The following is a 16,241-nucleotide window of genomic DNA, read 5'->3' on the forward strand; positions in this document are numbered from 1 at the left end:
CCACTCTGAAATAGTTACAGTGGACAGATGTGGATGCAAGGACTGACCATCCATGAAATATGATAGTTGTATGAAATGTTTTATTTTCTATATATATATATATATATGTATCGAATCTTGTCATTTTTATTTTCTTACTATCCTCCTTTTTCTATATATTTTAATGTATGTAAAGCACTTTGAATTGCCCCTATTGTATGAAATGTGCTATACAAATAAACTTGACTTGCCTTGTGTTTTGAAACTATACAGTTTGTTTACAATCACATTGTTTCCAGGCTAAAAACAATCCCAGATTGCCTCTTTAAGGCCATGATAACTACTCAATACACTTTTCAGTTTTCACCAAAGACTGCATTGTTTATTTGTAGATTCAGGCCTCTACTAGACATATTCTTATAATAATAGAATAAGGAAGCAGTGTGTCAAATAAGAGAGGTGTCAGAATGAACAATGGACCAATCAATGTTTGTTTCAAAAACAAAAAACATACACTGACAATTTAGATGTCTGAACAATGAACATTCATTATAAAAACATTATTGTATCTTTTTAAAGACTACTTAATGACACAATACACAATACTACAATAATTAAAAGCATTGTGTTCATGAATGCCAAAAACATTTCAACATGTCATTAGAAAAGGCATTCAAGCACAAAGGTAGGCATTAATGGTCTTTATATCCCTGAAGTCAAACTGAAAACAAACAAACAAAAGAACATAGAAAAACAAGGAAACTAGAAAAGCTGGACAAATAGTCCTGTGCCACATGACATCCTGACCTGTATTACATTACAACGTTAGTGATTAATCACTTATGTTAGAAGGCTTCTTACTATTTGGCTACCTCTATTTGGATTAGGAAATACGTCACGTTATTTTCAACTTTATTTGAGCTGGCTCGCAATCAAAAACAAGATTCACGGTTTCTTTTTAGTAGTGTTTATATAATTCAGGGGTAGGAAGACAACTGTTTCAGTCTGTCAGTGTCTGGACAAGGTATTGGCTGAAACTGTTGTAAATGTACACAACATTTACATTTTGGGGCATTTAGCAGACACTTCTATCCAAAACGACTTAAAATAAATACATTTGAATAAGTAAGTGAATCATCTATCCACCAGTCATAGCAGGAAAAGGTCATCTATGCTCGGGCCAGGTGCCATTGGCAGTCGTAACGCTAGAAGAAGGAGGGAGTAGAGGGGGTAAAGGGGAAGCAGATGTCTCAGGAGGGACAGTTAAGGTGTAGCCTGAAGAGATGGGTCTTTAGTCTACGGCAGAAGATAGGGAGTGACTCTGCAGTTCTGACAACAGTGGGATGACTGCCGCATCCGCATAGAGGCTGTAGTGCCAGTCGGCCAGCAGAGATGGAAGAGCAGAGTGAACATGCTGGTGTTTGGGGGGGTGACCATTGCTGCCCGGTAGGCGAGCACCAGGGTCTTCAATCTGATGCAAGCCGCTATCGGGAGCAGTGAAGGGTGCGAAGGAGAGGGGTAACATTGGAGAATTAGGTGAGGTTATGCCTGAAAGAAATAAACACTACTAAATAGAAACCTTAAATAACATTTTTTTGAGTGCGGAACAGCTACATTATTTGGGAGTTTTGTGACATTTTGGTTGCTAGATCTATTCTGAGCGCAATGGTCACACAAACGTTCATATCATGATGTAGTATTCAACAGCACAATGAGCACACAAACCACATAGAACTCATGTGACATTCTAGTCTTCAGAGCAACCCTCTCAGCTTTTATTTTGAAAATAAAAAGTTCTTTCTGATTAAAACTGAGACAGAATTTGTGATTATTATATGAATTAGATGGTAGATGAAGTTGAATATAAGTGATAGGTTTGCCGTGACAGAAAAAAATGAATTGGACCATTATATTTGCGCACCCTCATCAGGATCCTAGCAGCGCTGTTCTGGATGTATTGAAGTTTCTGGAGGCAGCTTAATAATGCACTTTGGTATTACATCCACTCAATAAAAAAACACTTACAAAAACAGATGTCTCCACATTATCAAGCTTAAATAGTTCCTACTGGCTTTGATTCATCATTCGAAGCCTTCTTGTGCAGATACCTTTGGCAATTATTCAAGGACGCAAACGTTGAATCTGCATCTGACATAGAATATGTGCTAGTCCTCCAGCATCGCCGAATCAGCATAGCTGTAGCCAGGAAAAGAGAGCTGGACATAATAGAGAATCCACTGAGGAAAAAAGCAGCTGAATAGTCACCAGTCTGGTCCACCAACCAGCCTGAAAAAAAACAGGGAGTGAGTGAATGAGAGAGAGAGAGAGAGAGACACACCACACACACACACACACACACACACACACACACACACACACACACACACACACACACACACAAAGTCAATACCCTGTGTCTCTCTGTCTTCGTCATCTCCTTCATTACAATTCAATTCAATTGAGTAAGGCTGGCTTTCAAACATGTTAGAAACTATCTAATAATGATATTCAGAATCATAATATAATAATTAGAACATTAGAGAACATTAATTAGAGAAAAATGTCATTTCAGACATTTGGGTATGCTGCCTTTGAATGTTGTGTATATGTGTGCAGTATGTGTATATGTACTACGTGGGTTACTACTGTGTACTAGTACTACTGTGTCCTCCTTACCTCCTATTGGTGGGCTGACTAGGTAGGGGATGGCATGCAGGAAGTAGACCACCCCCAGGGCTGACGATAGGTACTTTGACCCGACCACGTCAGACGTCATTACAGGGATGAGAGCCACGTAGGCGCCGTCGAAGTATCCGTAGAGTACGGAGAAGGGCACCAACAGGACAAAGGAATGTAGGAAGGTAGTGAAGAGACAGCATAGGCCTTCCATACCCACAGCCAACATGTAGCTCCCCATCCGGTATTCCTTCAGACACCTACAGGAGGGGAATTGGAATTTTAATATCTTACAGGCTTTCCTGTTCAGGTCATACATCATAACAGATATGAAATGAAAGGATATCATGTTAATGTGGACTGCTGTAGATAAGAGTATTAAGTAACCAACCATAACAACGTTAAAGTGCTACGGTAGATGGATGTCAATTCCTGTCAATATGTCGTGACGTTAGAATTATAAGGTTCTATCTCCATTTTTGTCAAAATGTAGTTTTTTACATAATCTGATCCATTAGGTGTTTATTAATGCCTGTGTGGTGTTATTTTTTTAAATGTTGACATTTTTTAGTTAGTAATTCATAAAATACAAAGGTTCCATCTCACAAAACATAATGGAATGTAAAAACCTTGACGCTCAATACCTCTGAACTACCCTAAACGGAGATAGAACCTTATAATTCTAAGCTCACGATACATCATAACAGATATGAAATGAAAGGATATCATGTTAGTATGGACTGCTGTAGATAGAGTATTAAGTAACCAACCATAACAAAGTTTAAGTGCTAAGATAGATGTATGTCAATTCCTGTCAATATAATATGTGACTTACTTCCTGTCAGTAAGCCAGCCAAAGGTGATATTTCCAAAGATGCCGGTGACCCCCAGGATAGACATGAGAAAGGCGGCCTGCTGATGATCGACCCCTACGCTGAGTGCGTAGGGCACCAGGTAGACAAAGGGCACACTACAGCCGTAGGCCAGGAACAGGAAGGAGACGGATAGTAGCATGAAGTCAGGCATCAGCAGGAAGCCAAATTCTTCCATCGACTGCAGGCAGAGGCAGCCTGCCATTTTAGGGACCCCCAGGGGCCCTGTCGGCACAGGGCTAGCCAGACCTAGCATTTTAGCATCTGCTAGCTGCATGTCTGCGATTTTGGAATTCGCAAGCTTTGAATCCACTAGTTTGACATCGACAAGATCTGTGGCTGTTAGCTTGCTGTCCATGATGAGGTTCTCCATGAGTTTCATGTCTGCTAGTTTCCCGTCGGCTACGTTTGGATCCGACAGCTTCAACTCCGCCAGCATTTTCTCTGTTAGGTTGCTGTTGTTCACAGCCACGCCCTTGACTAACTTCATGTCTACTAGCCTTGAGTCCACTAGTGTTGAGTTCGATAGCAGTGCCTCTGCTAGTTTCATGTCTGCGAGTTTACTGTTTTGAAGTTTCACATCCTTCAAGTTTACTGAATCTGCTAGATTAGAGTCCACCTGCTTCAGGTCAAAGGTCAAAGGCTTTGTGTCTGTTAGTCTCCCATCGGTTAGCTGTGCCTCTCCTAGCTTGACGTCCACAGGTTTCATGGCATGCCCGTTCTCGAGCTCTGCTGTCTCATGTCGCCTCTGTTCTCCCCCTTTAGGCTCCAGGGGCCGCATGAGGGCCCCACAGACACACAGGTTGGACACGAACCCCCCCAGAATGAGCAGGGCCCCTCTCCAGGAGTAGTGTTCTATCAGTAGCTGAATAGCGGGAGCAAGGATAAACATCCCGATGCCACTCCCAGACATAGCAATCCCATAGGCCAGTGCTTTCCTCTCGTTGAAATAGGTCCCGACCATTGCCACCGACGGAGTGTAGCTGAGAGCAAATCCCAATCCTGTCAGCAAAGAAAGGAGGAATAAAGTCATGGTAAAGTTAGTTCTCTGAATGCTGCGTTTATACATTTGAGTTGACAGACTTGATAGATTGAAGTATCCACAATTCAAAGTCTACTCTGATTTGCTTAAAGGTCCAGTAATCTGGCCTCGGGGATGCACACTGGCCTTTACCTATTTTACATTTGTTTATAATGATATGCACATATTTGCCACTATTAGATAACACAGCATATTCAAACAGATATCAGGCATGTTTAATGTTGATAAGTTGCAATCTGTATTACTTTGAAATGTATGAATCAAATCCATGTCTGATGCCTTCTAGGAATGTATTGACTAAAAATAATTGCATGTTGTCTTTGTCTGTCTATGTTTGTGGTTACACATTTACACATCAACAACACAATCTATAGGCGTATCTTTCTAACCAAAGCTCATGGAAGTGGGTGAACAGTCCAAAGGACTCATATGCTGCTCAAGTCATGTGTGATAACCAATTGCTTAATTTCAGTGTCTGACCAACAGTGCCTACCTTCACCAGCCTCCCCTGCTGCTACTAACTTCATGTAAAGTGTTATCAGGTGAAGGACTGACCTGTTACCAGGTGTTACCAGGTGAAGGACTGACCTGTGACGATGCCCAGGCTAAGGTAGAGGTACTCCAGGCTGGTAGCGAAGGAGCTGAGGATGAGGCCTACAGAGGAGAGGAGGCCTCCCAGCATCACAGTGATTCTGCAGGACAGACGGTTCCCAATGAAGCTGCCAAGGGGAGCTGAAACCACAGTCAACACAGATCCTCACATCAACACAACATTAGCACAGATACAAAGTAACACCATAGGCCTATCTGCTGTTGATATATAAGTGTCTCACAAACCCGTGCATGGCTATGGCTCATTCAGAATGATAATGTGAGTTCCTCTCTCATTTCGTGACGTTAGAATTATAAGGTACTATCTCAATTTTTGTAAAAAAATTAAAAATAAGAGTATTTTACATAATCTGATCCATTAGGTGTTTATTAATGCCTGTGTGGTGTTATTTTTTAAATGTTGACATTTTTGAGTTAGTAATTCATAAAATACAAAGGTTCCATCTCACAGAACATAATGGAATGTAAAAACTTTGACGCTCAATATCTCTGAACTACCCTAAACGGAGATAGAACCTTATAATTCTAAGCTCACGATTTCTCAGAAAAGCTGCATGGTGGTGCATATCTATAATAACCTTTGCATATATAACCGTTTCGGTCTGTGAATGTGGTGGGCGATCAGGCAGTGGGTCTCAGGATGGTCCTTTTAGACAAGGGGCATATGTGTTTTATTGGTTTGAGATGTACCAACGTTCAAATAAGCATATTTTCTTCAAATATTTTTTTCAATGACACATCATTTGAAAGCTTACAATCTGCACTTTCGTTGTTCAACGTTAATGCAACATTAACAAGTCGAGGAAAGTATCATTTTCAACCGCTTCAATTGAAGTTCCTTTGTTTGTAATTGTTCTCAAGGTAGACTTAACAATGAAAAGAACTGATGTTTACAACAACAAAAAGTGTCTACAACACTCCCTCTGCACATAGTGTATATTGCATAATCACCTATCACTACTATTATTGCTCTATTTATGTTGTGCTCTTATATCACTATTTGCACTTTCGCTTGGATACTAAACTGCATTTTGTTGTATAGTACTTGTACTCTGCGACGACAATAAAGAAAAAACAATAAAAATCTAATCTAATCTATCGACTAATCTAATATCATGATAACCCACGCAGGTGAATTCCCTGAGCATGTGTTAGTTCAGTGACTTGTTGAGACTCACTATGTGAAAGGTCATGGATGAAACCATTCAGAGCAGATGGGTCACACATGATATATAAAATAAAACGGTAGTAAAATGCAGTCACCCTCAGACACGTTTTGTCTTTACTAACATATCTTAACGTCAGTTAAGCCCTTGTTTGTAAGGGCTGTCCATGTGGGCTTCTTCATCTTTTATTATGCTATTGTTCCAACGAGACACCTGTCCTGAGCAGGGCAGAGATAGACACCAGTAACTTAGTGTTCCCTCAACACTAAAGGGCACTAAACCCAGGGAACTGCCTGGCAATCGATAGCATTGTGCAATCATCCTCCCATGTTGTCAATGCAGCAAATTATATAACGTCCGGTATACCGGGTGTACTATCAACAGGGTTGGCGTATTATGAGGAGAGTTGTTGAAGACCTGGGGCAGATTCACTGGCTTCCATCTACCATGACACTCATATCCAACTGCCCTTAATAATACATATTAAGCTTCTGGGAGGACGTTGCATATTCAAGTTGTGTTTATTCAGTGACAGTCAGTAACTAAGTACTAAGTAAATTAGTTTTGAGTCTTCTGTCTTACCACAGATACTTTTTTTGACATTTACATTTTTTGACATTTAGCAGACGCTTTTATCCAAAGCGGCGGTCCATTTGTTTAAGTGAATAATCTATACGTCAGTCATCATAAGCAAACATTGATGCTAGGACCAGGTGCCGTCGGCAGTCACAATGCAAGAAAAAGGGAGGATTCTTTTTCTTTTCTTTTTTTTTACTACAATTGTCTTACCACAGAGCATCGTGGTGCAGTCCACCAGGGAGTGGATCCATGCCGTGCCAGAGTAGTCCTGGCCAAAGTGCATCTGGAACTCCACAAAAAAGATGGATACACATCTAGAAAAAGAAACAAGAACAAGTTCAGCAAATTATCATTCGTTTTATTATATCATATAAGGTCAGAGGTCCGGAACGATTGGTGATAACAAAAATTTACATTGAGTTTAATGGGGGGTGTCTGTAAACATGCAAGATAAGTGCATACATAAAACACATAAATAATACATTTACATAAGTGGGCAATTACATGTTGTAGCTGACGGCACTGGGGGATAGGTCACTCAAACCCTGATCTCCGACTTACCAACCAGCCACACTAACCACAACACCATGGGCTAGGTCCGTATTGACTTGCCATTCGGTCATTGGTGCGGACTTTGAGAAGCCCTGATCTAAACCATCATATGTGGGGATAGGCCTTTACTTTCCAAAACAGTAGCTACAAACTGTTGTACATAATTATGCTGCAACGATAACCCTTGTGGCCCCCCAAAAAAGAAAGAAACTGAATTACAGTGTACTACAATTAATTCATAAAGAAAAACCAAGAATTCAAATGTGAATCTGAGGTGAGTTGAGGAGTAAAGGTGACACTGAGTGACTGCAGACAAGAGCTTCATACAGTAGTATTATTAGTTCCATTCACCTTTGGACAGTCATTAATATCAGTATCAAATAGATAGAGAAACCTTGGACTTCCAACAAACAAAACAACACTGAACCCAGTAACCTAAGATCATTGTATAATTTGTCCAAGTTTAGTGTTTAGAATGATGTAATTTTAACACCATAGAGGCTTATGGCATGTGACCAAAGCAGTGGAGACTGGTGAAAGCAGAAGTCGGAGGACGAGGTCATTGTTAATGCATGGAATGGTATCAACATATTTGGAAACGTGTATTTGATACCATTCCTTATTCTATTCCATGCATTACAATGATGGTGGAGAGAGGAATTGTAATTCTCTCTCTTACTGTAAGCAACCTGAAGAGAAGCAGGAAGGAACAGTGAGCCTAAATACTGAGACGGGCAGAAATCACCAACCAGCCCAGAACCAAAGTACACCAGGAGCTTCTAACCACCAAGCTCCCGTTTCTGAAATGAGAAAAATTTCGGTATCACCAAAGTCTTTGGAACAACTTCATACTCTACTACTTTTTTTTCCATTGTTAGAAGAATTAACTTGTTTTGAGACTTGACAAATATCTAAAAAAAGAAAACGAAATAAGCAGCAAAGCTTTGGCGGCTGGCATGGTTGGCTTTAAATCCTGCATGGTTGACTTGTAACCTGAGCAGACAGAAAGAAAAGTCATCCGGTCAGTCAACACGCATCCCCTTTCTAAAGCCTGAGGGGGTCTCACAGAACTCACAAACCAGATCCAATGTTGCATCATACTAACTAATTACATGGAACCTGTCATGTAAATGGAACTGATTTTAAAAAGCTTTTCAAGAGAGAGAGAAAAACAGCACAAACTGGGTTTGATAACCATCACCAAAGAGGGTATATAACAAACAATGTCTCCCACGGGCAGTCCACTACAATAGCAGCTGTCAGGAAAAAACAAATACCTTGCTGTGTTAAACTACCAAGAGTAACAATGACAACAGGTAGAGAGGACATCCTCTCATCCAGCTCTACCATGTCACAGACATGACAAATTAGGAGTTCTGGAGAGTTCAGAGTTTGATCTCTCTGTATCACAAAATTCCCCAACATAGAGTCACACATATATGCACGCACACACACACACAGGGGTACACAACAGACTCACCTAGTGACCGCACGGGTGCAGATGGTGACGAGGAAGCAGCTGGCCACTATCATCCACCCCCAACCGCCATCAGGAGGGGCTACCGAGGCTGTCCCTCCGGGGCTCTTCTGCCCCTGCGCCATGCCCCCGGCACCACCGGGCTGCTGCTGGCGTCTGCTAAGCTACCCGTCTCCTCTGGGGTTCGGTTCCTGTCCCTCTCCACGCCACGTCGTGTCCTGCTGTTATACTCAAAGAGTTCCCCCGAGGAGCAGCACCAGACCAAGAGCCACTCCACTGTGCTCCAGGCCTTTTCTCTGTCTGCTTCTCTTCTCTGTCCTCTGCCACGCCAAGTACGAGAGACTTTCACTGTAAGGCACTATGAAAAAAACAAAAACAAGACAAACACACAGAAAAACTAAGTTAGAAATGTTGCATATCACGTCCGTGAAGAAGTTTTTCTGATACATACTTATTAAAGTTGATACGGGGGAAGGATTGTCACTACGGTGACAATCCTTCCCCCAAATGAAAGGTCATTTTTATTGTTTGTTCCAGAGAGAACATTACACTGCACAGGAGTGAGCAAATGATTAAAACAACAAATGAAAACAACAACTATCATATCCACAGTCAAAACAAAAGGCGAGCCCAAACAGACCAATAGATATCATAGTACTGCAAAGAAAAGGCTTGTTTGTTATGGCGGAACCTTGCACGGAGACCCAACGTGCCAAAACAAACAAAGGCTGGAATTCTCCTGTCTGGGAAGTGCATTCTGGGTGACAGTGAGACAGCGCCTATCATCAGCTCCAGTACGTTGAGACATCTCCCTGTCATTAAAACATGCCTATGTCCTCCATTCTCCACACCACGCTGTCTGAGTGTGGTCAAACATGATGACATCAGACCAGCCACGTTTATTTACTTTATTTTGTACATTTTTGGCATTTAGCAGACGCCTTATTCCAAAGCGACTTACAATCAATACATTTGAATACTAAGCCAGTGAGTCATCAATCCACCAGTCGTAGCAGGAAGAGTAATCTAGCTCAGGCCCGGGGCCATTGATAGAAGGAAAAACCTTCTCCTATCACCTTCTTCTAAAACCTAGTTTTTTTGTTTTTTTACACTGGAGAAACAGAGAAACAGTACAAGGGGGGCAATAGAAGTTCTTAGGGACACAGTAGAGGGGAAAGCGGGTGTCTTTAGGAGACGTAGTGGTGAGGGGCAGAAGATGTCTCAGGAGGAGCAGTTAAGGTGTAACCAGACCAGCCACATAGTATGGCAGACCTGGATGGAACAATTATTTGATTTGACAGTTGGCACAGTTGATTTATCTTGCAAGGCCCCACCAATTGGTTCCATTACACCGGGACAGATAAATCCAGCGCACCTTCACCTTGAGCATTTGAAATGAAAGTTATATTGATACTATATAATCATTGGACAGCTGACAATGAGGCCAGGAACATTTTGCCATTCCCAAATGATAATGATGGTAAGACAGGGGGAGTCTACAATTGAGAACAGAGCTGGTTAACTCGTAGCTCGACACCATTTGAATTCCCTCTAGACTCTTAACGGCTGTGGCTCTTAGGGGAACAACAGAGAGAGATAGCAGGAGGTTCAGCCTGACCGACAAAGGCTGTGTGTGTGTGTGTGTGTGTGTGTGTGTGTGTGTGTGTGTGTGTGTGTGTGTGTGTGTGTGTGGAAGAGAGAGAGAGAGAGAGAGAGAGAGAGAGAGAGAGAGAGAGAGAGAGAGAGAGAGAGAGAGAGAGAGAGAGAGAGAGAGTAAACAGTGTGTAGTAAACATTTGACTTTGAGGTCTTTGTGTGCTGACGTCTTCCCCATGTCACTCAGTAAAGCACCACGCTGGAACTGGTGTGACAACTTCAACACAGACCTCAACAACATCAGGGGGAATGACTTTTCTGACTGACCGGATCAAACCGGTTTCCCGCTGGATTGCACAGCTTCATCTGTATAGTCAATAGCACAAATGTCAATCCAGAACCCCATTACACTCAGCTTGACCCATGTGCACCCAAAACTGACTGGTGCCTGTTGGAGGTAGACGGAGAAAAGGAACACATTGATTTCGGGTTGTAGTCATGTTTTTATCTTATAATAAATAGGCCATTCTGAGGTGTAATATAAGACACTAACAAAATCACTGTGTCTCTGTATTTTTCCTATAGATTACGGTAAGTTCTTTGTTCAAGGGCTAGTGTGAACCATCATTGGAAATGGGCTACCGGCCTCTTCACACCTAGGGGCTACCTGCCTCTTCACACCTAGGGCTAACCTGCATCACACTCACAGCCTATGTACGCCTATGGCCCGACACCTGCGACACAAAGGAAAGTGAAGAATCTCTCCATGGAAGTGCCCAAGACATTGATTTCTATTGATACATGTTAGTCTTCCTGCCACGAATTGTGGACTGATGATTCACATGCTTAGCATTCAAATGTATTGACTGTAAGTCGCTTTGGAATAAGGCGTCTGCTAAATGCCAAAAATGTAAATGTAGAAAAGGCTAACTGTTTCTTCAATGGCCTGCGACACAATATTACTGCTAGCAAAAGCAAATTCTGGTTTACAAATCAAGGTTGTTATAGATTAGAAAGCAACACACATGCACACGCGCGCAGGCACACGCGTGCGCGCACACACACACACACACACACACACACACACACACACACAGCCACTTGACCACTGAACTATCTACTATTACAAGTGCACTAGTGTATCCTATCGTACCTGTACTATTGTCACTTTTATCTTGTATTATACCTATTGCCTTATTGTCTGCAAATTGTCTGGATACTGCTAACTATATCTTGTCTTATTCTTTTTTGTCACTTATGTCACTTATGTCCTGGACTACTGTCATCATTTATCTTGAATTATGCCTATTGCCTTGTTCTTGAGCCGAAGCCTAAATAATTACTCTCTTACACTTGCGTAATGTGACGTAACAAAACTTGAAACTTGAAACACACACACACACACACACACACACACACACACACACACACACTAAGTAGGTTTTGGGGTATCTTAGAGAGAGAGAGAGAGAGAGAGAGAGAGAGAGAGAGAGAGAGAGAGAGAGAGAGAGAGAGAGAGAGAGAGAGAGAGAGAGAGAGAGAGAGAGAGAGAGAGAGAGAGAGAGAGAGAGAGAGAGAGAGAGAGAGAGAGAGAGAGAGAGAGAGAGAGAGAGAGAGAGAGAGAGAGAGAGAGAGATAGATAGATAGATAGATAGATAGATAGATAGATAGATAGATAGATAGATAGATAGATAGATAGATAGATAGATAGATAGATAGATAGATAGATAGATAGATAGATAGATAGATAGATAGATAGACAGATAGATAGATAAATAGATAAATAGAGGCTTTACACCTTACAGCTCACACCACAAACAACAAAAACAAAATAAAGTGACAATTAAATAATAGAATAAAACATTAACATTATCTACAGTAAGAACAGACCAGTATGATTTACCATCCCCCAGCCTGACTCCTAGCCAGCGGGAGAAGATAGTCTTATTAGTCTTATTCTTATTATTATTATTATGATTATTATTATCCTATTATCCTATAGCGCTCCTTAGTGCAACGTGGTTGTAGGAGTCTGCTGCTAAAGGAGCTTCTCTTCTCTTCCATTGTCATGTAGGGGAGGCTTTACTTTACTTTAATAAACGTTTACGTTTACTCTACTATATTTTCACTAGTAAATGTGTTTTTCCAGATACACAGTCGTTACATCTGCATGAAACTGTCCAATCAAGACAAAAGCTTTCCACGCTTTGATAAGAATGTTGACTTAAACAAGGTTTACCTCTTGTCGCAACACATGCAGATTGTGTGCGACCAACAGTTCAATTCATAGGTTAATATAAGACACAATGTGACTATTCAAACTTAAGCTCTCTGTAAAGATCTGTAAAATGAGCCGGAGATTGTATGCTTTGGTGGTGAGCAATGCTCATAAACCATATTTAGAACGCATTTAAAAGTAAAGACACTTTTTTTTTTATCAAGGTATCTATACTTAGTAAGTATATCTTTTGGGTCGTTTTTACACCAGAGAGAGCGTGTGAGAGGCTTCCCCAGCCCTTTGACTCTCATCAGATGCTAGACAGAACTTCTGAAAAAAAGAAAAACAACAGGAACTCACCGGGGCAAAGCAGGCAGTAGTAATACGCCAACTCAATAACAATAACCTACACGGCGTCAATAGGCCTAATCTATTAAAACACAATTATGCAGTTTTCATACTTACATTATGAGCTCCCACCATTAACAGTCCTATGCGCCGCTCCTCCGCCCATTGTGCTTAAGGTCCACCACGACCCAAGTGAGATGTGCTTTAGTTTAGTGTGGTCCGTGCTACTTGATCCCCCTTCATCTTTAAACGTTAAAGGGGGTCGTGTCCGATGGTTTGCATATGCAGGAGGGGGGCAGCGGCCGACCGATCGTGCTCCTCGTCAACATTTCGTGACGTTAGAATTATCTCCATTTTTGTCAAAGTTGAGTTTTTTACATAATCTGATCCATTAGGTGTTTATTAATGCCTGTGTGGTGTTATTTTTAAAATGTTGACATTTTTGAGTTAGTAATTCATAAAATACAAAGGTTCCATCTCACAAAACATAATGGAATGTAAAAAATGTGAAGCTCAATATCTCTGAACTCCCCTAAACGGAGATAGAACCTTATCATTCTAAACGGAGATAGAACCTTCTCATTCTAAACGGAGATAGAACCTTATCATTCTAAACGGAGATAGAACCTTATCATTCTAAACGGAGATAGAACCTTATCATTCTAAACGGAGATAGAACCTTATCATTCTAAACTGAGATAGAACCTTCTCATTCTAAACTGAGATAGAACCTTCTCATTCTAAACGGAGATAGAACCTTATCATTCTAAACGGAGATAGAACCTTAATTACCATTCTAAGCTCACGAACAGTACCCCACCCTGGAATGAACCGTGTAGGTCTACGCCTCCCACTGTAAAGGGCCAATTTAATTTGGCCTTGTTTTTTATCATTGTAAAAAGATAAAAGTTCAATAACTGGTCAAGTAGGATAAAGAATTGATCAACCCCTGACCAAGGCAAGTGCTGTATGTATCAATCAGGAAAAAGGCCAAACTTTCTCAAAAGATTCTCCAAAACGTGCACTTATAAATCATCATGGTTAAAAAATGCCATTAGATAAACAATAATAATAATAGATTTCATTTAAAAGCGCCTTTCTCAAACTCAAGGACTCAAACTAACCCGCCCCAATCATTACAACTGTTTCAAACTGATTCAGAATGGTCAATAATGTAAATTGAAAACACCAAAAAGTAGTAGTTGAAGTGCTAAACTACCTAGGTAGGTACACACAGTGAATACATTGAGAGACATTAATTATTTCTGAGGACAGGGCATTTTGAAACTATCCTCTCGACTCTGATAGTGTGTCAGCCTGGTTTTTTACATGAATGATGAATGGTGTGGTCAGCCTACAAGTGGCCCGGAGGCACATCCTGCTCCCAAAGTGTACTTTTCATTAGGTGAGAAACAAAAGAATAGCTCAACAGAGCCACGATAACACAAGACTATTAGCAAAGCCATGAACAGTGTCATGTCAACAGAATTTAAAAATCTATTTGTGTTTTTTCTGGGTATTTCCACATAACAGAATATGGGTTAGGGGGGTTAGGAACATGGGAACAGGGGATGTATCTGAAGCCCCCAATAACCTCCCACCAATCCCTGTGTAGCCTACCAGCAACATACTGTCGATGTGTGATGCTCAGCAAACATGTATTTAGACAGAATCGTGAGCTTAGAATGATAAGGTTCTATCTGCGTTTAGAATGATACGGTTCTATCTCCGTTTAGGGTAGTTCAGAGATATTGAGGGTCAAAGTTTTTACATTCCATTATGTTTTGTGAGATGGAACCTTTGTATTTTATGAATTACTAACTCAAAAATGTCAACATAAAAAAAAACACCACACAGGCATTAATAAACACCTAATGGATGAGATTATGTAAAAAACTAAATTTTGACAAGAATGGAGATAGAACCATATCATTCTAACGTCACAAGATACCTATTCACTTCAACGCCTGAGGGGGGGGTCCCTCATAACCTCCTATGTCCTGTGGCTCCTAAGCCTTAAATACATTTCTTGTGAGTGGGACAATAGAATGGTTGTTGTTCGTCTATATTATGAGTGTTACTCGGCTCCGGTCTGACTGCATCAAGAAACACCACTGGACAAACATCCTTGTAGCTTTACAATTTTTATTCATTTTAGAAAAAAAACTAAAACTCTTCAATGCTAGTAGTGTTCCTTTGCTTTTCAATTCTCAGTAGATTAGACATTTCATTAGTAGAGACAGATTGCTGGTGGAAATATGTACAGGTCTCTGTAGATTCAGATTCACAATGACAGAAGGTCCATCCACTTCAGCAGTCAAGAATACAGTTAGCGTGTGTATCCAATTCAGCAGGACTCAAGAGTAGAGGAAACTCCCTCAATCATATCAAGAAAAAACAGGATTCTCAGAGCAAAGACAAAAACAATTTGCATAATTCTTAACATTCCAAATAGAACCATCACCGGCTAGACCTTTGTTTAAATATAAACAAACATATCAATACTGAAACCACTGCATAGCATGTTTTCATGAATAATATTGTCTGGGACAAACCCTTCACCATCAAAAAACAGTTTACTAAGGGGGCAAGAGAATATATCAATTCTATCTATAAATGGTCTTTCACAAAGGCTGTTTATGGGTGGATATCCAACTGCTCACCATGTGCTGTAAAAAGTTCATTTCTTGAGCTTTTGCATGTACCATATTGACGGCTCAATTAATGAGATGCAAATGTACATTGTAAACTCTTAAACCAAACTCTTTAGGAGTGTCAAATACATGGATATAATATGTAGACCACTATAAACAGAAAACATACCTTCAAACATTTCTTTTGATCTCATTAACTCAACTTGCCAAGAATGATCAGTACTTAGAAACAACCCACACCAATTCAGCAAACATTTCTATAAAAGAAAAAAAACATTAAGTTCATAATTCTGCCTTCTCACAGCAAAACAAAACCTCACTTTTTGGAACACCTTTCCAGGCAATCATCCAGAGCCTTTCATATAGTTTCATATAGGCTACTGATTTACATCATTAGTTATGATCAATCAATAAATGCTATAAAGTGGAACATACTTTTAAAAGGTATTTTAAGTTAAGGGCTTATATAAA

At 40.5% G+C, this 16,241-nt stretch overlaps 1 protein-coding gene across 1 annotated transcript; it reads right to left on the bottom strand.

Moving 5' to 3' along the window:
* Positions 1-40: 40 nt before the first annotated feature.
* On the bottom strand, positions 41-13,358 carry LOC308174216 (monocarboxylate transporter 12-B-like). The gene is made up of 7 exons (XM_080549298.1): positions 13,234-13,358; positions 8,959-9,313; positions 7,137-7,240; positions 5,158-5,301; positions 3,491-4,529; positions 2,656-2,915; positions 41-2,265 (listed from the first exon to the last, which is right to left on the bottom strand). Exons 2-7 carry the CDS (start codon positions 9,078-9,080, stop codon positions 2,033-2,035), a joined length of 1,902 nt encoding a protein of 633 aa, XP_080405424.1. The 5' UTR covers positions 9,081-9,313; positions 13,234-13,358; the 3' UTR covers positions 41-2,032.
* Positions 13,359-16,241: the final 2,883 nt, after the last annotated feature.

The sequence above is a fragment of the Nansenia antarctica genome (assembly GCF_963989245.1).
Source record: "Nansenia antarctica genome assembly, chromosome: 19".
Taxonomy (NCBI): Eukaryota; Metazoa; Chordata; class Actinopteri; order Argentiniformes; family Microstomatidae; genus Nansenia; species Nansenia antarctica.